The sequence below is a fragment of the Physeter macrocephalus genome, chromosome 8, assembly GCF_002837175.3.
Source record: "Physeter macrocephalus isolate SW-GA chromosome 8, ASM283717v5, whole genome shotgun sequence".
In the NCBI taxonomy this organism is placed as follows: domain Eukaryota; kingdom Metazoa; phylum Chordata; class Mammalia; order Artiodactyla; family Physeteridae; genus Physeter; species Physeter macrocephalus.
The window spans coordinates 107,129,053-107,155,132 of NC_041221.1; the positions used below are offsets into that span (position 1 = coordinate 107,129,053).

Here is a 26,080-nt window from a genome sequence, read left to right on the forward strand (position 1 = left end):
ATCTTTGAACTCCTGGTGAAACAAGATTATTTTTATGGTATCTCCCAGTTCTGAAATGTTATAACTATAACTATTGTTTAAAAGATTTTTCTCTAATTTTGCCTGTGGACATTTGGAAGTAGAATGCCTTTGCATATTATAATGTGTACTTTTTTTTTTTTTTGCGGTACGCGGGCCTCTCACTGTTGTGGCCTCTCCCATTGCGGAGCACAGGCTCCGGACGCGCAGGCTCAGCGGCCATGGCTCACGGGCCCAGCCGCTCTGCGGCATGTGGGATCTTCCCGGACCGGGGACACGGCGCAGGCTCAGCGGCCATGGCTCACGGGCCCAGCCGCTCTGCGGCATGTGGGATCTTCCCGGACCGGGGCACAAACCCGTGTCCCCTGTATCGGCAGGCGGACTCTCAACCACTGCGCCACCAGGGAAGCCCTATGATGTGTACTTTTATGAGATAGAACTTTTCCTGTGTTTTGATTATGGCAGCAGCAGCATATTTAGAGAGGGTTAGCTAGTTATTGGGTGTTAGGAGCTTTGCTTAGTCCTCTCCATGCCACATTCAATCCTTACAGCAACCCTATTAGGCAGAACTATTATTATCCCTAATAGGCAGTACTATTATTACTCTCAATTTATAGAGAAAGAAATTGATGTACAGACAGTAAGGCAACTTGATATGGATTGCAAGTAGGAGAGCTAGGATTCGAATGCCCCCAGTCTGACTGTAGAATCTGACCTCTTAACAACTGCTTATATAACCTTTGTTGTATAGTTTCTGTAATTTAAGTGACATAATAGGGGTTGGCAAATTATGGCCCATGGGCCAAATCTGGCCTGCTGTCTATATTTGGGTGGCTTATGAGCTAAGAATTATTTTTACATTTTTAAATGGTTGAAAAAAAATCAAAAGAAGGACTACTTTGTGATATGTAAAATGTATATGAAATTCAGATTTCAGTGTCCATAATAAAGTTTTATTGGAACACAGGCTTCAGCCTAGTTGGGTAGGGGTGACAGACACCATGTGGCCCAGGAGCCTAAAATATTTCCTGTCCAGCTCTTTCGAGAAAAAAATGTGCCAGCCAATATAATATTGCTGGTAATTTGTTATTTTAATCTTTTTATTGCTTTTATGGCAAAAACATTAAGCACTTCTTTTTAGGTAATATAGTTTCTTTTTCAAAAAGGCAGATTTTAAGTATAGTTTTAGATTTTTAAAAATTTATTTTTAATATTACATGCCAAAATAAACATTTGTCGGTAGTCAGGGAATGGTAATGAATGTTTAGGAAATTGTATAATTGAGAATTGTATATGAAAATACATTTGTAGGCCTATTAGTAATAGTTTGTAAATTTTCATAGACTATCATAGCAACTTCATAATGCAATGTCTAAAAGGATATTGAATATTTTCTCTATGTTTGAGGTAATTCTATGTAGTAGAATATCTCTTTTTGATCTTGATGACTTGTATTTAATTATTTATATTTGTGAAGATTGACATTCTTCGTTGGTATACTTATTTACCCTTAGTATGAAGAAAGTGATAATATTGTTTAAGTCTCAAGTGAAAATGTATTATTATTTGGTAAATGTAATAACTGTACTTGAATAGTCCAGTTAGCTAATCACGAATAGCCATCCCACACAGATTTCTCATTTAAATCTGTACCAAATGTCTTATTTAAGAGAACTACATGTTGCATTTCTGGTGAAATTACATTCTTATATTTATCTGTCAGATGAATTTTAATAAACTGGTACATGCCTGTTGAAGGGAGAAGTATGAAATTGTATCAGTAATAGGTCTCATCCAGACTAGCCACATGAGATTTAATCCATGTACATGTACATTTTTTTCTGTCCTGGTTTATATAAGTATCATTAATGTAAAAGCAAAACTGGTTAAGAAAACATTGTCTTTACACTCTTATGCATTCTGGTTAGTATTAGGCCAAATGATTAGCGTTGTATCTGTGCAACCTACTTTGTTTCATTTCTTTATCTCTCTTCAACATGCATTTCAAAATAATGAGTTCTTTTTAATTTTTTACACCTAATATTATCTAAGTAACAATGCTTTTTGTTAAAGTTATAAAAATTTAAGGATAAACTCTATAATCAAAGTTATTTCTAGCAGATTTGAATCTTTAAAAATACAGTTTTATTTAAACTTAGTCTTTCAAGAATCTTTACCAGCCAGATGATTCAGTGTGCTTGAGTACTTTGCTGCTTGAATTGCTTTGCTAAGTATCCATTGGCTGGTATAGTTTCTGTTATACATTTTACTCATTCACTCTTATGTAAAAGCTTTAAAATAATGAGAAGTATGTATAATGTACCAGCCAGTATCTAATTTATGTATCTTGATTTTTCTTTAAAATCTTTTCCAGTATTATGGTATTTTTGTAATTCAAATAAATGGACTTCTGAAGAATAATTTTTACAAGTAAACATGAGTAAATGGTAGCGCAAATATCTATATACATTAAATTGTAGAGACCCAGTTAAAATACCTTGTTCTGATATAGAGGTTATTACTTTATGTAGTATCTTTGGAACTTTCTATCTCAGCAGACATTTAGAAAACATTATTGCAATAAAAGATTTTAGAGCCAATTTCTCATGTTAACCTTTGCAAAATAATCATTATAATTTATCTTTATAATAACATAGTTATTAGCTTATATCAATGCATTAGGTACTGTAATATAAGTTTAATTGAAGCCCAAGGTGGAATAACTTATTTTAAGCCAGAAAAGTAAATATGAATTTTCTTAAGTCAGAAAAAGAACTTCGGTATACTGAATTTCATATTAGGAATTTGGACAAGTTAGGGATAAGAAAAAAACTTAAAACATCTACTTGAATTAAAACTTCCCATCCAAAGAGAGATGGGAAGTTGAAGATGACCAAGGAAAAAAATTTTAAAGAGTTATAGATAACTAGGGCTAGGTTTAATGTAGCATCAGCCCTTGATTATCCACTTTCTAAGTTTTTTATGGAATCATTTCTCTTTGTCACATAGCTAAATATCATGGTGCTAAACGGAGATAACCCTATAAGACTCCATAGAAATACATCAGTGAACCTGAGAATATGTGTATGTTTATTTCTGGACCACCTTTCAATGCTGTTAAAGACATTACCCATGCCTCTATCTTGTTTCAGTCATTTACTAACTGTGCTTCAGTGTCCTGATCTTTAAAAAAGAGAAAATAATAGTACTTGTCTGATAAAGTTGTTGGTGAGGATTATGTGAGTCAATATACGTAAGGCCCTTTAAAAAAGTTTGTTATATATTAGCTTTGATTATATTTACCTTAATCACCACCATCATTGTTATTATTCCATTAATGAATATATTTAAACTTATCTTGATTTGTTTATAATTCTTGTTTCAAAGACTTTGAATTTAAAAAATATATCGGTATAAAACAGTTAAATGTTTATCCTGCCTTTCCTATATGAGCTGTATTACCAGATAATTGCTGATTAACCAAATAATTGATGAGGGAAAGCATCTTTTTATAGAAATAGTCCAACTAATAAATGGGAAACAAATGATAGAATTTGAAAAAATACCACCATTTTACAATACCCCATGATTTAGTGGATGTAGACATTGATCATCAGTAGCTGCTAACATCACAAAAAGAGGGAACCAGATGTTGTCTCCTGATATTTGCCACCATGATCTCACTAAAGGTATTGAATCCAAGTCTGATCTAGCCTCTGATCCTAGCTGCCAGTTTGTAGAAAAGAGGACAGAGGACATGTTGGACTGCCCCATGAGTATAAAATCATCAAATTCACACTGTGAAAAACTCTTGAGTCTAATGGCTGGGTCTTTTTTTTTTTTTTTTTAACATCTTTATTGGAGTATAATGGCTTTACATTGTTGTGTTAGTTGCTGCTGTATAACAAAGTGAATCAGCTCTATGTATACATATATCCTCATGTCCCCTCCCTCTTACGTCTCTCTCCCACCCTCCCTATCCCACCCCTCTAGGTGGTCACAAAGCACTGAGCTGATCTCCCTGTGCTATGCGGCCGCTTCCCATTAGCTGTCTATTTTACATTTGGTAGTGTATATATGTCCGTGCCACTATCTCACTTCGTCTCAGCTTACCCTTCCCCCTCCCCGTGTCCTCAAGTCCATTCTCTATGTCTGCGTCTTTATTCCTGTCCTGCCCCTAGATTCTTCAGAACCAATTTTTTTTTTTTTAGATTCCATATATATATATGTTAGCATACGATATTGTTTTTCTCTTTCTGAGTTACTTCACTCTATATGACAGACCCTAGGTCCATCCAAAATGGCTGGGTCTTTAAACAGCTGAATTGTAAGGAAAATATAGGGATGGAGAGGGAACTTATTGATTAAAAGATGCTTAAATATACTTTAAATAAAATTTTTAAAATGTTCAAAACTAAAAGTATAGTGTCTAGGGATGCACACTAAAAACTAAAAATAAAACTAAAAATCATGCAAGTGAGTGATTTACTGTGGAAGGCATGATTGTGGTAACTTTGGAGGAAGGGATATAGGTGGTTGTGACTGGGACCTGTCTGTCACCTGGAGGCCTTCTGCAGTATTTGGCAAAGTTCTATTTCTTGAACTGGGTGGTGATTACGAGGACATTTACCTTAATTTATATATTTCTTGTGTTTGATTTTCTGAATCAGTTTTTGTAATGATAAAAAAGCTAAGATACTTCAACTATTCTAATTAAAATATTTGGCAACAGTCTCTCCTCTGTCCACCAAATCTAACTTATGGAGTAAAATTGATTTGGAAAATGTATTCATTGATTCACCAAACTTTATGTATATGTGTTAGTACGTGTTGTGCATATGTATACTCCACTGTGTGTGTGTGTGTACTTTGACAGGCACTATTCTGATGATCTATTGCTATGTAACAGATCACTGCAAAACTTAAAGGCTTAAAACAACCAATTATTTCATTTGCTCATGAATCTCTGTTTGGGAAGAGTTCAGTGTGGAAGGCTTATCTCTGTTCCATGTGCCATAAACTGTAACAGTTGGACTAGAGGCATTAGGATCCACTTCCTAAGTGGTTTACTCACATGACTTGCAGTTTGGGTGCTGCTGGTTGCAAGTTCAACTGAACTCTTGTTTATCTTCTTGTAGATCTGTCTCTGGGTTGCTTGATGTTTGTTACAGCTTGAGGTGGCTAGGTTCAAGAGTATATGTTCTGAGAAAACCAGAAGGAAGCTGATTGTATGACCTAGCCTCAGAAGTCATGTAGTGTCCCTTTCACCATTGTTACATACTTGCCCAAAATCAAGTGGAGAGAACATATGCCCCACTTCTCAATGAAAGAAGAGTCAGAGTCTTTATGGTAAGAAGGGCATGTGTGATGGAGATATTGTTGAGGCCATTTTGGAAAGTGCAATATGCCACACGCGCTGTCTCAGCTTTGTATACAAAGCTGAATGAGATAAAGTCCTTGTCCACAGGAGCTCACAGTTGAGTGAAGTTAACAGATAATTATAACAAGAATGTGATGAGAGTAAAGCTTGGGTACTGTCAGAGAACATAAAAAGAATACTCTTGATTTAGAGTGCCAGATCTCGGGGTAAAAGTCTGCTTTGGGCCTGAAGAAGGAATAAGAGGTGGACAGGCCAAGAAAAAGAAAAAAATTGGAATAGTATTTCAGGAAAAGGAAGAAGCATCATGTATCACTTAGGTAAAAGAAAGTATGGTGCATTCTAAATCTTCAGTATTTATATATGACCATATTATAGGTATGAAAAGTTAAGTGGAGAGAGATGGGATTGAATAAGTAGGTAGGAGCTATATTATGGAAAAACCTTTTTGTGTGAATTGGGATTTTATTGTGAACTCAGTGGGGGAGCCATTCAAGATAGTAAGCAGCAGAGTGAAATGGTCTGATTTACGTTTTTACAAAGGCCACTCTGGGGGCTTTGTAGAGAACAGGAGCAAAGAACAATCCAGGGCAGTAATGCTGGTGCCTGAACTGAAGTCACATCAGGGAGTACTGAAAGAAAGGGGCTGATTTTAGAGATATTTTACAAACTTTTGAATTTGGTGACTGATTAGATATGGATATGAGGGAGAAGGAATACCAAGATTGACCTCCAGATTTCTGCCTTCGGAATTCTGTAGTTGTTGGCGCTAGCCACGAAAGAAAGGCTCATAGGAATAGAAGTAGATTGGACTGGGGGAAGGATGATGAGTTCTAGTTGGAGGTCTGGCCTAGAGATGTAGCTTTTGGGCATTATCAACATGCAGATGATAATTGAAGTGATAGAGATAAATGTGTTTGATTTTGGGGGGGCAAGAGAGGAGGGCCAAGGATGGTAATGTTGGGTGACCGACATTTAAGGGGCAGGCAAAGAAAAAGGATGTTGTAAGGGAGAATGAGGTGGAACAACCAGACAGATAGGAGGAAAACCAAGAGGCAGTGATGTTACTGAAGCCTGGGGAAAAGAGGGGAGTCGTCAACAGGGAAACGTTCTGTGGAAAGTCAAATAAAGTACCCAATGGGTTTGGCAACATTGAGGTCATGTGGGAGAGCAAATTAAAATTTCAGTGACACGAGAAGCAAGTGGATAACAAGGAATAAGCAGAGACGGTTATATAGTTGATTTTCTTTTGTTTTTCTATCAGCACTTTCAGGTAGCTAAGATTCAGAGGGAAGGAAAAGTTAGGATAATGATCTGTGGAAAATAAAGTATATTTTAGTTGGACCGCTATCCCAATGTTGAGATTGATCATTGTGGGTGTCGTTGTCTTTCAGCCATTGATAGAGTACTTCCTAATTATCAGCTGTTCTTGTATAATCTTCCGCCATTAACTCATCTGCTTTATTTTATCACATGAAGCAGAAAGAAAGTAGGCTAAGGTACTTAAGATAATGCTTTCATATTGTATCTGGTGTGTTTTTTTTTTTGATTGTTTGTTTTTGTTTTATTTTTTAATGAGAGGAAAATTCCAGACTCCTTTTTAAAATAAAAAAAAATTTTTTTTGGTGAAATAATCTTTTTTCTTTATGCTTTGATAAAGAGGATTATTGTTTAATTAAGATTCATCCTTTATTGAATTGCTTTTTCTCCTGGTATTATTTCAAATGAAAATATGTATCTGTCAGTCAGTTCTATAGATATTATGCTACAATTTGAGTAGTACTGATAAAAGATTAGGTTTTTACTTGGAATAAAGTGTAGCTATGCAAAGGTATTCTGAATTAGAAATATTACAAACTAATCGTATAATTTCAATGACTTCTATGGCCAAGGAAATCATTGATATTTTTGTCTTATATTGAAGATTAGAAAAAGTAATACCTGTCTTCTTTCAGCTTCATATCCATTAGAGATAAAGTTCTTTATGCTCCTCGAATTTTAAATGTGAATTGTGAGCTTATCATGACTTAAGGGGGGGTGGTGAAATGCTTTCTGAGGCGTGAATTTTGTCTTCTGAGAAACTCTGAATATGGCTAAATAGTGTTTTGAGGCTCTGGAAAAATTTTTGCTGTGTCTAAGGCCATGAAATTATGATTAGAATCAAATGCCCTACACCTATATAGTATTATTCTAATTCTCTTGGATATGTAAAAACAAAACAAAACAAAACAAAATAACTGCTGAGCTTGCTATGTACCTTTGAGCATAGCTATTTGTGTTAAATAGACCTAGATTGGCTCTAAACCACTTCCTCTTTTCCTTACCCATCCTGAGGAGTTGTGAATCCATCTGATTGCTACCAGACATTACAAATATTTGTATCAGCTTTCCTTCCCCTTTATAAGAAAATTTTCTTCTGTATAAACTTTTCTGAATCTCAGATAAAACACATTGCAGCCACTTGTAAGGTAGGAAGTTAATGCTTGGCAAGGAGAACATATTTCCAATGTGTATCTTGAGACAGGAGAGTTAGCTTGCCTAAGGAATGAAGACAGTGAAGAACAATCATGGTGCCTTTAAAAGCTGTGCTTTCTAAAATGTGTAGGTCATGCAAACCTAGGGAAGTTTAGTCAAGACATTTGACATTACCTTTGGCCATTATTTTAATAAAATATAGTCTCTCAATTTTTAGGGCTGCCACTCCAATTGTACAAATCACTTCTTAACTCTAGTTATATATTGAAATAGAAAGTGTATAATCAAAGCCAGAAAGAACGTTGTGGGGTGAAAAATTCATCAGGAATAAAAATTTAAACACCATTTATAACCTTTCAGGTACTTTTATTAGAATCTTCATGAAATTTTGCTCTGAGTGAGATAACTACAGGAAACTTTCCTGGAGAGGCTTTATTTTGAGGGTTCAGTCATCTCTGTACTCAGAGAGCTATATAGAGTTTTTACCTCAAACTGATGGATGAAAATACGATTAGTGTTTCTGGGCTATACTTTCTTTGTTATTATATTTTCTATGTGCATTTACAATAGGTATAAATGAAGGTTTCCTCTATAAGGACAGAGATAGACAACACTAGTTATAAAATCTCTGGAGAGCTCAGTAGGAATAAGGGGATTTAGGGGATGTTCAAATTCTCATATCTCTAAACTTTTTCTCCCATGTAATAATTTTGCTTAATAAAAAATACAATTTTAAATATTTAGAATTATTGTATTATTATTGTACCTTTAATAATTTTGTGAAACCATTGATATGGTTACTTGATGAATACCCACTCTAAATTTTCAGATGAAAAATTGTAGTTTGGACAATGACACCTAATCAAAGTTCTTCCTGATAGTAAGTATGATATTTGGAGTTACATATTGACTGTTCTAGGCCAGTATGCTCTTCATCACTTATTGATTCTGCTCTGTTTATTGCCTAATGATGAAATAGTGAATGAATTTCTGAAAATACCAGTATATGCAATGGATGCTTTATTAATTTAAACAGATTAGTACCTATTGTATAGGAATAGAGACTTGGTCCTGAGATTTCTAGCTTACATAGATAATTCTTTTAGGGATTTTTTTTTTTTTTTTTTTTTTTTTGTAAAGAGCAAGCAGTAGCTGGAGCAGGGTATGTGGTAAAGGGAAAGGTTCATCCTTTCTTCTCTTCATTTCTCTCTCCCACCTCCTTTCTCTTACTACCTCTTCTCCTTGTTTTCCTATGAGAGCAACTTAAATATAAAAGCTGATGGGACAGTACATCAAAGAGAAATCTATTAGGTTTTTTCAAGGTGTAAAGTCCTTGGGAGGACAGGAAGGGATGAGGTACAAGTAGAGTGGTCACCCTTGGTGGGAGAGAGACAGCTTCATGTTTCCAAATGGGAAAGGGGTTAGAATGGGAAGAGAAGGAAAGGATTTGTAAGTTTGAAAAGGGAAGTTGAAGGAGTTGCTGGCTTGTAGCTTCCTTCTAAAGAAGCTGTAGAGGGTAGAACAAGGTGGTTTAAGACACAAGAAAAGTAAGAAAGGTTTGAAATGGTTGACAACAGCAGTGGGAGAGTTAAGAAGTGAGTTGGCCAGAGAAATTTCATAGTATGTCAGATATTTAGGGCTCTTTTGAAGTAATAATCATGTGATTCTCCCCAGAAGTGGTGAGTTGCTGAATGCAGAAAGTTGAATCGATCCACCATTAGGGTTTGCTGCCTGGGGACAACTAAGAGACAGGAGAGCAAGGGAATTTAGAATATTGGCAAAAGTGTCAGTGAAATGATGTGTCATGGCATCACAGAAAGAAAAAGAAGAGAAGAAATGAGAAGGTGATTGATTGGGAGAGATTAGGAGACTCAGAGCCTTAGGTTTTCAGTGATGTTGGAAAAAGAAGAGAAGAAATGAGAGGCATCACAGAAAAAGAAGAGAAGAAATGAGAAGGTGATTGATTGGGAGAGATTAGGAGACTCAGAGCCTTAGGTTTTCAGTGATGTTGGAAAATGGTTATAGTGGAACTGGTGAAAGCAAACCAATGGGGTAGGTGCTTGTGGCCAGAAAGAGAGGAGCTGGAATTAGTTAATTTGGAGCTGTTACATGTGAAGATAATGTCCAAGAAAAAGCCATGATGATGTAAAGTGGAGGAGAATGTTTTCCCTCCTACTGCCTCATAATGAAAGCCTCATGACAGCATTTCTTGAAGTGAATTTTGCAGAATAATATTTCTTCCAAAGAAAGAGTGCATGTACTAATGCATTATTGAGGCTCTGAGACATGTTGCGTTTAAGAAATCTGTTTAAATTTGTTTAACTGAGCAGTTCTAAAATCTGTGGAATTACTGAACCTTTTGTAGTATAACATCTATTAATAACCATCTAAACTAGGGTTTTCACCAACATGTTGAGCAGTTATTTTGTGTGTCATGTGCTGAAACTGTTAAATTAATGGGAATAAGTAAGAGTAATCATCACAACATAGTGTTTATTTTGCAAATAATTTTTACATTTATGTTAATGTATTTCAATATTAAAATATTTATTTTCCTGTTGAAAGTAAATATGTGTCCAAAACATTAAAAATGTTAGTGCAGGGCTTCCCTGGTGGCACAGTGGTTGAGTGTCTGCATGCCGATGCAGGGCACGAGGGTTCGTGCCCTGGTCCGGGAGGATCCCACATGCCGCGGAGTGGCTGGGCCCGTGAGCCATGGCCACTGAGCCTGCGCGTCCGGAGACTGTGCTCCGCAACGGGAGAGGCCATAGCAGTGAGAGGCCCGCGTTCCACAAAAAAAAAAAAAAAAAAAAAAAAAAAGTTAGTGCATTATTTTGTTAGTGACAATTGTGATATTTGTAATCATTATTAGAAATCTTCAATTACTCATGGATATTCTAGGAAGGCCTGCTGTATTCATTCTATGTAGCAGTCAAGTAAGGCAGATTAGTTAAAGCAAAAAAGAGTGTTTATCCACTCACATAACTGGATATATCCAGAAATTCAAACCATGTCATCAAGAATTTGTCTTCATTTCTTACCTTTTATCTATTAACTTCATTCTCAGGCAGGTGGTACCAGCAATCCCATAGTGTGGAAGTTTCTCTTAGAAAGGTGTTGAGGGTGAGACAAATGCTTAGAACCTAACTGACTTCTTTCTAAAACAGGTTTCCCAGTTGGATTTTATTTGCTGATAATGGAAGCGTAACATTATAAGCACCACATTCCTTTCTTTAAAATTTATTCTTTTTTGTTATTTAAGTCATGATTTTCTTTTGGGTCCTGCAGTTGCTGATTCCATTCTAATAAAGTTTTGACTGAGGCCTTGAAGCTTGAAATGTTCTCAGTTATTAGTTCCAGTTACAAAAGGAGCTCTGAACAGATAAGAGGATTATTGATACATGTGCAGTATGAAAATATCAAACAGTAAAACTGTTCATGAAACTTCTTAGATAAAGTTGGAAACTTAAAATGTTTACAGAAATGAAATATGTACATAGTAGTCTTTATAGTGTCCTTGTGAGGTCCTCTGCAGAAAATATAAAACCAATAAACTTCATCTCCCCTACCCTCCAAGAGCAATCAACAAAAGAAAACAAACAAACAAAAAACAAGAAAGCCAAAACAGAATAACAAGCAAAATTTTTGAGATATCTGGAGTTTAACTCTTTAAATAATCTTCTGAGGAACATAGTCTTTAAAGGCCTGTTGTGATAATTGACTGCTTTAGAAAATGGTAGTTAAATTCAAGTCTGTAACTTTGGATAAATTAATGGCTTCTTTGTCATACTGAAGACCCGTAAATTGTGTCTTTTTATTTTCTTGGTTTGTGAATAAAGGTAAATAAAATTTTGACTGGTAGGTTACTTGTCTTAATAAAATACATATGAATGCTGCATCCTGTTTGGATATAGAAAGTCACAGGAGACGTTCATTCTTATCTCATAAACAAAATAAGGAGGATAAGGTACAAAATAATAGTTAAAAAAAATACTCATCAGGGATCTGAGGACAGAAAGAAACCTAAATGAACCAAAGTCCAGAAAGTGGCAAGCCTTTCATAGGAAACAAAAACAAAACCACAAAACAAACAAACAAAAAACCTGTGACTTCTTCCATCCTTGGTGGAACTGTGTGATAAGAGGAAACTTCCATCGAAGCAAATAAGGAAAAGTCAACTCAACAAGCTTTTAACAAACTTGTAAGAACAGTGTGTAGGCTGGTGTGACAGATTAGAATCTGGAGGAGCCCTCCCCACAGAGTGAGGCAGCATCCACTCACCAGCATTTACTCAAGGGTCTTCGCCAAGTGGAGCTGAGAATCAGAGAAGGAGACTTGAGAAAGATACTGCAAACGAAGTTCTCCCCGCACCAAAAAGGTGGCACACTGTTGTTGGGGGGTGGGTAGTGTTTGAGGCTTTTGGACAGGAGGACTGAGCACTCTGGATTTTCACCAAGAGAAGAAAATACAAGATCCCTCCCAAGTTGATTCTCTTCAGGGAATTCTGGGTCTTCACAGAGTACAGGGCAATGGCTTTCCAAAGGCTAGGAAGGAGTGTAGAAAGTTATGTTAGATATATAAAGTAGTGGGTGAGCCTGGAGAGTAAAGAGAACTCCCTAGTGCCCCCCTATCCCACACCCCTCCCAAAAAAGAGGGTGCTGGAATCTTGCCATGGCTCAGATTCCATTCCTAGCTGAAGAAAAACTCTTGATCTAGCCCAAAATATTTGAAGCTGGTGGTGAACTAATTCAAACCAGAGCAGCAGCAGAGGCCAGGCCCAACTTATTAACTACAGCCCCAATTCTAGCAGCCTGACAGAAAAAAGGAGTATGTGTGCCTCTTTCTTAAGGTAAATATTATTGAATTCAGATTCTACTGGTTTTGTTTGTTTGTTTGTTTGCGGTACGCAGGCCTCTCACCGCTGTGGCCTCTCCCGTTGCGGAGCACAGGCTCCAGACGCGCAGGCTCAGCGGCCATGGCTCACGGGCCCAGCCGCTCCGTGGCCTGTGGGATCTTCCCGGACCGGGGCACGAACCCGTGTCCCCTGCATCTGCAGGCGGACTCTCAATCACTGTGCCACCAGGGAAACCCCACTACTGTTTTTTTATACAAACCATCTGGCACACAATCAAAGATTATATGGCCCACTAAAAAGTAAGAAATGTGACCCACAGCTAAGAAAATAAGCAGACTCAGAGATGGCCCAGGTATTGCAATTATCAGACAATGTCTTTAATGTAGCTTTTACAAAAATACTAAGGGATCTAATAGAAAAGATAGACAATGTATATGAAAAGATGGAGAAGTTCAGCAACAATGTGGATGCTAATAAAAAATAGAAATTCTAGAATGAAAAATATAGTATCAGTGCTGAGCAATTCATTAGATGGACTTGTCAGTAGACTGGACACAGAGAGGAAGATTATAGTGAGCTTTGAAGACAGGTTGACAGAAAGTATTCACAATGAAGCAAAAAGAAAAAAATAGGTAAGAGAGTGTTTGAGATCATGGGATAATATCAAAAGAGCTAACATACATGTAATTAGAATCTAAGGAAGAAAGGAGAGAGGGAGGTGGGAGTAGAAACGTATTTGAAGAGACAATGGTTAAGTGTTTTCCAACATTTTCAACCCACAAGTCCAGGAAATTTAACAGATCCCAAGCAGGATAATTAAAAGAAAGAAAATTACATGTACTTATTTCCTAGTTGATTATAAAAGCAGTGAGAGAAAAAAGAAACATTATGTATAGGGGAATAATGACATGAATTCTAGCTGACTTCATACCAGAAGACAAAGTGCTAGAAGAAAAAGAAAAGCCATCGACTTTTAATTCTATATCCTGTGAAAACATCCTTAAAAAAAATAAAGGCAAGCAGCACTTTACAACCACTGGGATGATGATAATCAGAAAAACAGAAATAATAAGTGTTGGTGAGGATGTGGAGAAGTTAGAAGCCACATCCGTTGCTGGTGGGAATGTAAAGTGGGTCAGCCACTGTGAAAGAACAGTTTGGCTATTCTTCAAAAAGGTAAACACGGAATTACCATATGACACAGCAATTCCACTCATAGATAAATCCCTGAAAGAGTTGCAAACAGATACCCAAGTACATGTGTACGAATGTTCATAGCAGCACTATTCACAATAGCCAAAAGGTGGAAGCAGCCCAAATGTCCTTGTCAATATTAGTAAAACCCAAATAATAATAATAGCTAATATTATAAGCGTTCATTATGGTAAGGGAGAGAGGGAGGAGAAAAGAAGGGAAAATGGGAGGCAGAGACGGAAGAGGGAGGAGAGATAAGGAAGCTGCTGTGAGAAAGACATGTTCAGCTTACACAGGTAATGGCAAAGGGATTATTTTGATCTGTTCAAAATAATTTATTAAATAGAATAACGAGCTTGGGAATAATGAATAATAATGATGAATAATGAATAATTTGTTAAATAGAATAATGAGCTTCGTGAGGGTGTGGCGGAACTTGGTAAAGTGCCTTGATTACTAGACATAGGGACCTCTAATGAAATACTTTCATCTCATCATAATGTATTCTTTGTTTTATAATTTATTAGTTTAAGCGAAGAAGATAAATGTACTGCCCTATTATTATGTCCCTTAATTGTTTTAAAAGCAGATTTCAGTTAAGATGTCTTGATAATATAACTCATAGTCCTGTAAGTTTTAAAAAAAACTGAAATGCACAGTTGCTTACTGAGCAAAATCTATCAGTACTTAAATTGTTGAGTCAGTGAGGTGCTCAAAAGGAAACTGGTTGGTATACATCTTGCACTACTGGATACTTTATTAAAAGAATTATAATACGTTTTTGCTCATATATTTGAGAAAATCTCCATGGAACATGAATTATATTTCGATATTGAACAGGGAGGGAGCTGCTTATAGCCTGAGGCTTGGGATTTATGTCCCTGGAGAAATCATTTAAGAAGATACAGAATCAAGAAAGCAGGAAGAATGATAGAAAGCTTTACAACCTAGGTTTCGTTGAACTCCATTCTGTTATACTATAAATTTCCTTAGCATTGTTATTTTAAGACAAAATCTTAATCATTCAAATGTTCCTTTTGCACATTTAGTTTCCAATTTCATTATTTCAAAATATGAAAATGCTTGACTTAGCAAGGGAGCTTTCTTTTAATAAATGTTCTTAATATGCAAGCATCAAAGAAAAAAAGACAGCATGACAAACAAGGTTACTAGACAGTGAATACTTCTAAAATGATTTCTCTTCAGTCAGAACCCAATTGCTAAAATAAATCATTTAGAAACTGTTTCATACTTAAATTGTATACTGTGATGGGATGGGAATAGAAACTGTATCCTTCATTCTCTCCAGCAAATCAGTATCTACAAAAGGCTAAGTTATTTGTTTATTTATAAATGCATTCGTTTTATGAAGGACATATTGATATTTGAAGTATTTCATTTATATTATAGAGTTATCAACAGTTTAGAATTATTTTCAGGAGACAATCTTCTCTAGCGTTATAATTTCCCTGTAGTTATTTCTCACAAAATCCCTCCAAATTTCATGGCTGCTTTGCATAAGTAGTCACAAAGATATTTGGCACTCAGCCTGGAGCATGAGCATGAATGTTTTCTTTTTCTTGAATCTTATTGCCTACTGACTTGAATAAGTATCCGACTGTTCCTACAGGGCCAAATAATCACTTTCATTTTTCCTTCTAAGAATGTTATTAGATTGAGTTTATTTACAGAAGTCTGTAAGAAATAATATATGGTTATTGCTTCAACAGGCTATTATTAACAAAAAAGTGTTCCACTGTTACCTTTCACTCTCCGTAGTTCATCCTTCAATTGGGAACAAGTTCTGAGGGCACCCTCAGGCAGGATATAACTAATTGTCCTAAGGGGAGTAACTCTGGTTGCCAGCCTGATGCAGTGGAGCTCTTCTGTGAAAGTTTCATCAATGATCAATGCAATGCAAATGACTGGGGAGTTGAACAACGGTCACGAATTTTTTGAGATGAAGATTTTTATCTAGTCCAGTGTCCTCCTGTTTACTGATATGGAAACTTAAGAGCCAGAATAGTTAAGTGATTTGCCCAGACTTATACTCTTTTTTCCCTTCTGACATCAAGAACCTTATTGTTTCTACCTTAGTGCCTCCTAATTTAAGAGCCTTGCTTTGAGAACTGTTGTGTGCTTTTTGGTTAAAGTTGTTCATTTGTAATTTACCGTGACATCTAAATAGACTGTCATTTGGAAGAGCTGGGGTGTTTGGGATTTTTTAAAAATCTATTTCTAGTGCTTGAGAAATCTGAAATAAAAACATTTGGGAAGGCGAAAACTGTTAAAAAGGTATAGCCAAGACGTGGAGAATGGAAGAGTGGGGAGTAAGGCATATACAGCAGTTGTTTTGTAATTAAATTTATGAAGAATATGTCACAACTACAGTACCATCTGAAATTTTCTGTTAGACTGGTTCCTTCTAGCTTGTCTTTTTTTTTTTTTCCTCTGAGTGCTAATGTTTGGTTTTCTGTGTGTTTCCTTAGCATTTCTTGTTTTCTCTCATCTCATGAATTTCTATTTCTTTCTTATTTTTCCCCAAATCATGACATTTATTGAGGGACCAGGAAAATAAAATGCTATAGAGTTCATATGCGTTTGGTTATTTTTTATTCTTAATGTTAGGAAGCTTAAATTTTATTTACTTGGAAGACAGAGTGGATGGACATAAGCTGTGGATTAATACCTAAATACCTAGCATAACTGTGTATATACTAGATAGTTTACTACTGCTGAAGGCTTCTTTCTTAATCTCTCCAGGAAAGAAAGGAGAGGCTATCCAAATTTGAGTCTATTCGTCATTCAATTGCTGGAATCATTAGGTCTCCAAAGTCTGCACTGGGCTCTTCAACAGTAAGTAGGATGAACTCTCTACGCCACTGAAAATAGTCATTGTCTACCTTCTTTCTGATATACCAATGAATATAATATGTAAACTTGTATTTATGAACGGAAAGGTAAGTACACAATTTAGCTTTTTGTGGGCATATGAGTCTGTGTATATATGTGTATATTAAAACCCCTAGTAACAGTGATGTAGGCAGGAAAGAAAGAAACTTGTATTGTAGATTTTCTGTACTACATGTAAGTAGTTACAGGGAGTATTTTATGTACTTTGGGGCTTTTTTAGAAGAAAAATATAAACAAATTTCTTTTACAGTGAAACATGTTTTTATAATAGGGATTACTGTGTATGTATTTTTAAAATGTATCAGTTAATATGTGTGTTCATATCTTTAAGAACATTTTAATTAGATAATTGAAGTCCATTTGAAATTTGGGCTAGGCACAATCGCAGTAATGCATAGAATATTAATTACCCCTAGTAATAGCAACTATAGGCAAGCAAGATAAAAAATATTTTTATCGCATTTATATATAAAATTATAAAGTATTTTTCTTACTTCATGACCTGTAAAACTAAATTATCAAACTTTTTATTCTAGCCATGCCTCTTTCACAGTAGAGCTTTATAATACTATTTTATTGAATGATGGTTAAAACAATATTCAGTACAAATTAATTACATGCTTTTCCCATCTTGTGAAGTTTCTACAGAATAATATCTTTTTTTTTTTTTTTTTTTTTTGTGGTATGCGGGCCTCCCTCTGTTGTGGCCTCTCCCGCTGCGGAGCACAGGCTCCGGACGCGCAGGCTCAGCGGCCATGGCTCACGGGCCCAGCCGCTCCGCGGCACGTGGGATCCTCCCAGACCGGGGCGCGAACCCGGTTCCCCTGCATCGGCAGGCGGACGCGCAACCACTGCGCCACCAGGGAAGCCCAGGATAATATCTTAATATCATTTCTTAGTCTTTAAAAGTTCAGCTAAGACAATGTGACCTCCTCTTATTTAGAAAAAAAAGAAGTGTTTCCTAACCTTAGATTAGTTAAATGTCCATTCACATTTTGAATTTATTTGCTCTAATTCCTTTTTAATATAAAACACATGTTCCCATATTTATTCCACTCAGGCAACAATCTTTTATGTACAATTGTGGCAAAGCATCAAGTATTTTAATTAACAAAAAAGCAGAAAATTATATTTTTGTATAAAAGAGATAGATTTTAACCTTTGATGCTGCCATTGTCACTTCCAATATGCTGAAGTGTTCTATGGGAGTAGAACTAATGCAGACCATCTCATGTGGCATTAAATAGCAAGTGAAAATAAAAATAATTATGGGCAAGGGCTACATGATAGAGTAAGTCTCTTTCAAATCTTATCTCCTACTTTTGTTTTCTTAAATTTACAACTTTACAGATAAATACTAGTTCATAGGACTTGGTTTATTATGATTTGGCAGTCAAAATAAAGTGTAGGAGACTTGATTAAGAGTTTATAAAAAGTTTCAGAGACTCTATGAAGAGAGTCTTTTGATAACTTTTATTAGAAGAAAAAAGAAAAACAGTTCTTAAAATGAAATATTTAAAAACAGTTTTTTAAAAAAGAAAAACAAATGTAGCTCTTGAAAAGAAATGTTCAAACACCTCAGTGAACCGTTTATAAAATTATTTAACATTAAAATGAGTCAGTGAAACACAGGACATAATTACGTTGTCATTAACTCACCTTTATTTCACTTAGGTCAGAGGTCTTTATGCCAGCACCTAACAGCTGATTTGTGAAAGGTGTCCCCCACCATTTTTTCTTCCTGTGTGCTGTTAAAGATCAAGCTTGACTTGAGTAAAATGTCTGAAATACTTGAGAGCCAAGGCTCATTATAAACTCAAGGTTTCCTTTAGTTTTATTCTTAGATGGAAATGTAGGAGAGTGGAATTTAGAGCTTAAAAAGTTTAGCTAGTGACAGAAAAATAAGAATCCTATGATTGTGGGAATGGGGTACCATTTCCCATGTTTGTTTTTTTCCCCACAACTTGGGCTGCCTGAGAACCTTGTGCCCTCAAGACAGATGCCTAGGAGTGCACAGTGGCTCTGAGACTTCATGCTGCCTACATTACTTTGAAGTTCATTGTTATGGAAAGTTCAGCTTTTGGCTCTAGGCAGAGCCTGTTTTGATAAATCAGGGTTGATCCGAGGACAAGAGAGGTTTTTTCTTTCAAGACACACTGATTTACATCTAAAATAAAAAAAATCCTATTTGTTCATTAAGATGAAGTTGTATAGGGCTGGCACTCCTAAAAGTGTGTCAGGTATAGTATGTACAATCTTCATAATTAATTGGTATAAACTGTAACTTTTAAAATATCTGAAAGTATTTGCATATTATTTTCTCCACTTAAAAGTAAAATTATTATAAGTAATTTTACTTAATAAAATTCTTAAGTAATTTTACAGAAGAATAAAATTACTTTATTCTTCAGTAAAATTACTAAATTGACAGTGATTGATATAGGTTAAAATTTGGTGTTTACAAACTGCTTTTACCTGAAATGAAGTACCTTTCCCACAAAACATGTACCTCATTCAGATATACATTTTTAATAAATTTATCAACATCCTTGAAGCTATGAGATGCCCATTTCATTTAAGAATATGTTCCCTCTGTAATTGAGAATTCTAGGGAACGGTCACTTCCTCCCCCAGTTGATCACATTTTTATCTTCATGATTAAGGCAATCATTATCTCCATCAGTTAAGTGCCCTTTGATATTGCCTGATTTATTCAGAAATCTCATGAACTAAAAAGATTGAGATAGTCTGTAGGTTATGATGCTGTGGTACACTATGAATAAAGGTACAGAACTATTTCTGTAAGGTGTTAGATATCCTATTTATTTGAAGAAGATTTTCCCCTCAACTACAGAGGTAACTGAGGTTTTAAGTCTTACTGCGAATGTGAAGGTTTCAGGTATTAGGTATGATAATCTAAGATGGATAAAATTTAGAGCCTCCTTAATTGTAATTAAAAATTTTTTTCTGACATAATTTAGTATTTTTTGGAGTATTCTAGTTTGGTAAAGGTAACATAGAGGAAGGAAAATTTTTAATTGCTATAAATGATTTTTTTCTTCATAAAAAACATTTTTTTAAAACTCTGCAAAATGGCAGACTTACGCCTATTTAAATTATTTTATTGTGATATACTTCACGCAACACAAAAATCAGCATTTCAAAGTGTACACACAGTGGTTTTGGTATATTCATTATGTTGTGCAACCATCACCACTATTGAATTCCTGAACCTTTCAATCTCCGCAATAAGCAACTGCATTTCTGTTAGCAATTAGTCTTAATTCCCCCCCTTTTCAATTTTCTGGTAATCACTCATCTATTTTTGATCCCTATGGATTTGCCTATTCTGGCCATTTCACATAAAAAGAGTCACACAATATGTGACCTTTTTTGTCTAGTTTCTTTCAACTTAGTGTAATGTTTTCAAGGTTCATCCATGTTGCAGCATGTATCAATACTTCATTCCTTTTTATAACTGAATAATGTTCCCTTGTATGGATTTATCATATATTGTTTATCCATTCATCAGCTGATGGACATTTGGGTTTTTCCACCTTTGGCTATTATGAATAATGCTGCAGTGAACATTCACATGCAAGCTTTTAAGTGAATGTATGTTTTCAGCTCTTTCAGTTATATACCAAGGAATTGCTGGGTCATGTGGTAATTCTATGTTTAAGTGTTTGAGGAACTGCCAAACTGTTTTCCACAGTGGTTGCAACATTTTGCATTCCCACCATCAATGTATATAATGCATGAGTCTTCCAAATTCTCTACAGTCTCAACACTTGTTATTTTTTCATTTTTTAAAAATTGTAGGCATCCTAGTAAATATGAAGTGGTATCTCATTGTAGTTTTATTTGCATTTTCCTGATGACTAATGATGTTGAGCATCTTTTAATGTGATTATTGGTTACTTGCATATGTTCTTCAGAGATATGACTGTTCATATCCTTTGCACACGTTTTAATTGGTGGTTTTTTTTCATTGTTGATTATGAGTTCTTTATATAGTCAGGATACAAGCCCCTTATCAGATATATAATTTGAAAAATATTTTTCTCATTTTATGAATTGTCTTTTCACTTTCTTGGTAGTGTTCTTTGACACACAAAAGTTTTAAATTTTGACAAAGTCCAATTTCTCTAATTTTCTTTCATTTCACATGCTTTTGGTGTTGTATCTAAAAAACCATTGACTAATGCAAGGTCATGCCAATTTTCACCTGTGTTTCCTTCTAGAGTTTTATAGTTTTAGCTTTTTCATGTAGGTCTTTGATCCATTAAAGTTAATAGCTGTGTATGGTGTGAGGTAGACATCCACATTCATTTTTTTTCTGTGTGGAAGCATGTTTAATTTAAAATCTTAAAAAAGCAGCAACTATGAAATCACTGTTTCTTTACTCAAATAAACATACAAAAATTGGAATTATAGAGCATAATTTTAGATAAAATAAAACAGTTAATTGCATTATACATAGGGAAATGAATTAATCATGATAATATTCCCATTGAACTTGTCATAGCTACTTATTTTACCAATTTTTACAGTGTGACTAAAATGTAGAGCTATCTGTGAAGACAGTCTAATGGAACACTTTGATCAACAGTGTTAGTAGAAGGAAGAATGTTAGATAATTAGCTTTAGATGAATTTGGCTTTAACCGAATACAGTATCTGATGATAGATGTTTAATATTTACTGTTATGATCAGCTCCAAGCATGTTTTCTTTTTTTTTCCCACTGTACTAAAAGAGTTAAATAACCTATCCATAGTACCTCCAGGCACTGAGGTCTGCTCCACATCCAGCATCTTTCCATGCTTCAGGAGGTTATAAATTTGCATTGAGGACTATTTCTCCTAGACTGCTTCTGAAGTCAAGGACAGAGGTGTTAGACAGGATTCATTGTATAATCTGAAAGCCTACTGGCAATCATGAGGATCCATTTCCATTGAAAACCTTTCAAACCACAATATATTTGATGAGATCTGTTCTAGTCATGTCAAGAATACTGCCCTTTCTCTAGAGCCATTGCTTTACTGCAGAATTTTTGTTATAAGTGGCTGAGCAAACAGTTTGTTCCATCTTACAGCCCCTTGTGAGTACTAGTTGTTCACTGATCAGTGAACAGTGGAGTACAGAACACCCTTATAATAGTAGCACTCTTTGAAAAATGTTCTTTAAAACCAGAATAAAGCACATTTTTGGTCCAGATAATTGTTCTTTAGATGTCAGAAGAATTATTATTCTTCTATCTCTTTAAAATTAATATTTTTCTGGATTCTGTTGACATATAGATTATTTTAATTTTTGAATTACTTTGCATTTGAATTTAGAAAATAAAAATACTGAAAAATAAAGATGTGAATCCATTATATATAATAATATAGGAAATAAGATTTGCTTATTTGCTTTTATTTAGAAAATAAGCAAACTATCATTTAGCTATGTTTAAGTTGTATATCACTTATCATGCTGGTATTGTAATGCTTGGCTTCCACCATTGGCATAGGGCAATATAGTTATTTTCATTCATAACATAATAAACTGCTTATATTTTTTAGTGTTTTCCTTCATGTCTAGCAGAACAACCTGGTACTTCCTCCGACAAGGCGTGTTGTTAAGTTCAGCTTAAATATTATGTATTTTAAACCTTGGTTGTCTTCCTTTATTCTGAAGGTCTTAGTATTTATTTATTTAGCCGAGACACTCAGATGTAGAAAAATGAGAAACAAGGGAAAATAAAAATTAAATTTCTTACATCATATCACTGACATAAATACACTGAATTCTCTAATATAGTTAGCCGTGTTTAGGAAAACTAAATATTATTCTCAGAGTTGCAAGTTTTGAATCACTAGTATTATCATACATAATTTTCAAGAAGAGCTTATCAGGATTTATTTTCTATAATTTCATTATATAGAGAGTAAATCTGTTCTTTTATGTGTTTGCGCAAATGCTTAAAACAAATAACCCGGATCATGTCAGAATGATGCTATATTCTATATAAGCAATCCCAACTTGATGATAAATGTTTAAATTTACTGAGCTGTGATTTCATACTGACTCATTAGAATGATCTGGTAATAGTTTTAGTTGAGATGTGTACTATAACATTGGCACTGAATACAGTTAATGGACTAAAATGTTATTGTTGATACTGTGGCACATTTTATAAGTAATATTGCATGAACTTAAGGTAAGGATATTTGATACTGAAAAAATAAAGCTGTAGAAAAAATTGCAGTGATATGATGGGATGAGGGAGAATGAATGAGAGTCACAAGCACAATTGGAAAAAGTAAATGAAATGATAAAGAAGAAAAAAGAATGATTACTAATAAAGAGAAGATGAGTAAGGGAACTAAAGAAGCAAGGGGAAAAAAAGAGCAAAGTGAGGGGAAATCAGAAGGTAGTGGAGGAAACAGAAGTGTGAGACCAAAAATGAATGACTTTTAAGAAAATATATTTTGCTAGTTACAGATCCAAGAAGGTGCATAAAAAGGCAATCGGGAGCGGGGTGGGGGGCGGGGAAACCTTCAAGCTGGTGGAAGAGCAAGATGTAGAGATCACCTTCCTCCCCACAAATACATCAGAAATACATCTACATGTGGAACAGCTCCTACAGAACACCTACTGAATGCTGGCAGAAGACCTCAGACGTCCCAAAAGGCAAGAAACACCCTAAGTACCTGGGTAGGGCAAAAGAAAAAAGAAGAAACAAAGACAAAAGAATACAGATGGGACCTGCACCAGTGGGAGGGAGCTGTGAAGGAGGAAAAGTTTCCACACACTAGGAAGCCCCTTCGCTGATGGAGACTGCGGGTGGCGGAGGGGGGAAGCTTCAGAGCCACGGAGGAGAGCGCAGCAACAGGGGTGCGGAGTGCGAAGCGGAGAGATTCCCGCACGGAGGATCGGTGCCGACCAGCACTCACCAGCCCAAGAGGCTTGTCTGGTCACCGGCTGGGGTGGGCAGGAGCTGGGAGCTGAGACTCTGGCTTCGGAGCTTAGATCCCAGGGAGAGGACTGGGATTAGCGGAGACATTCCCGCACGGAGGATCGGTGCCGACCAGCACTCACCAGCCCAAGAGGCTTGTCTGGTCACCGGCTGGGGTGGGCAGGAGCTGGGAGCTGAGACTCTGGCTTCGGAGCTTAGATCCCAGGGAGAGGACTGGGATTGGCGGCGTGAACACAGCCTGAAGGTGTTAGTGCGCCATGGCTAGCCAGGAGGGAGTCCGGAAAAAGTCTGGAGCTGCCGAAGAGGCAAGAGACCATTGTTTCTGGGTGCTCCAGGAGAGGGGATTCAGAGCACAGCATAAACGAGCTCCAGAGACAGGCGCGAGCTGCAGCTATCAACGCGGACCCCAGCGATGGGCATGAGATGCTAAGGCCGCTACTGCCGCCACCAAGAAGCCTGTGTGCGAGCACAGGTCACTATCCACACCTCCCCTCCTGGGAGCCTGTGCAGCCCGCCACTGCCAGGGTCCTGTGATCCAGGGACAACTTCCCTGGGAGAACGCACGGCACGCCTCAGGCTGGTGCAACGTCACGCTGGCCTCTGCCGCCACAGGCTCGCCACGCACTCCATACCCCTCCCTCACCCCGGCCTTAGTGATCCAGAGCCCCCGAATCAGCTGCTGCTTTAACCCTGTCCTGTCTGAGCGAAGAACAGATGCCCTTAGGCGACCTACACACAGAGGCGGGGCCAAATCCAAAGCTGAACCCCAGGAGCTGTGCGAACAAAGAAGAGAAAGGGAAATTTCTCCCAGCAGGCTCAGGAGCAGCGGAATAAATCTCCACAAACAACCTGATAAACGCTGCATCTGTGGAATACCTGAATAGACAACAAATCAGCCCAAAATTGAGGCGGTGGACTTTGGGAGCAACGATATATATATTTTTTTCCTTTTTCTCTTTTTGTGAGTGTGTATGTGTATGCTTCTGTGTGTGATGTTGTCTGTCTTTGCTTTTACCATTTGTCCTAGAGTTCTGTCTGTCCGTTTTTTGTTTTTTTGTTTTTCTTCTTTTTTGAATTACTTTTTAATTTTTTTATTTTAATAACTATGTTTTATTTTATTCTTTCTTCCTTTCCTTTTTCTCCCTTCTCTTCTGAGCTGTGTGGCTGACAGGATCTTGGTGCTGTGGCCAGGTGTCAGGCCTGTGCCTCTGAGGTGGGAGAGCCGAGTTCAGGACATTGGTACACCAGAGACCTCCCCGCTCCACGTAATATCAGATGGTGAAAGCTCTCCGAGAGATCTCCATCTCAATGCTAAGACCCAGTCCACTCAACGAACAGCAAACTACAGTGCTGGACACCCTATGCCAAACAACTAGCAAGACAGGAGCACAACCCCACCCATTAGCAGAGAGGCTGCCTAAAATCATAGTAAGGTCACAGACACCCCAAAACTACACCACCGGATGCGGACCTGCCCACAGAAAGACAAGATCCAGTCTCATCCACCAGAACACAGGCAGTAGTCCCCTCCACCAGGAAGCCTACACAACCCACTGAAGCAACCTTAGCTACTGGGGACCGACAGCAAAAACAACAGGAACTACGAACCTACAGCCTGCGAAAAGGAGACCCCCAAAACAGTAAGTTAAGCAAAATGAGAAGACAGAGAAACACACAACAGATGAAGGAGCAAGGTAAAAACACACCAGACAAAACAAATGAAGAGGAAATAAGCAGTCTACCTGAAAAACAATTAAGAGTAATGATAGTAAAGATGATCCAAAATCTTGGAAATTGAATGGAGGAAATACAAGAAACATTCAACAAGGACCTATAAGAACTAAAGAGCAAACAATGATGAACAACACAATAAGTGAAATTAAAAATTCTCTAGAAGGGATCGCTAGCAGAATAACTGAGGTAGAAGAACGGTTAAGTGACCTGGAAGATAAAATAGTGGAAATAACTACTGCAAAGCAGAATAAAGAAAAAAGAATGAAAAGAATTGAGGACAGTCTCAGAGACCTCTGAAACACCATTAAATGCAACAACATTTGAATTATAGGGGTCCCAGAAAAAGAAGAGAAAAAGAAAGGGACGGGAAAATATTTGAAGAGATTATAGTTGAAAACTTCCCTAATATGGGAAAGGAAATAGTTAATCAAGTCCAGGAAGCACAGAAAGTCCCATACAGGATAAATCCAAGGAGAAACATGCCAAGACATATATTAATCAAACTATCAGAAATTAAATACAAAGAAAAAATATTAAAAGCAGCAAGGG

At 36.5% G+C, this 26,080-nt stretch overlaps 1 protein-coding gene across 6 annotated transcripts in view; it reads left to right on the forward strand.

The window, feature by feature from the left end:
- Positions 1–26,080, forward strand: part of FER (FER tyrosine kinase) — a 466,113-nt gene that overhangs the window by 197,791 nt on the left and 242,242 nt on the right. For all 6 annotated transcript variants that reach the window (XM_024125793.3, XM_024125783.2, XM_055086705.1 and 3 more), the window contains one exon: positions 16,683–16,775. In XM_024125793.3, the coding sequence (XP_023981561.1) occupies positions 16,683–16,775 (93 nt within the window). The remainder of the gene's footprint in view (positions 1–16,682; positions 16,776–26,080) is intronic.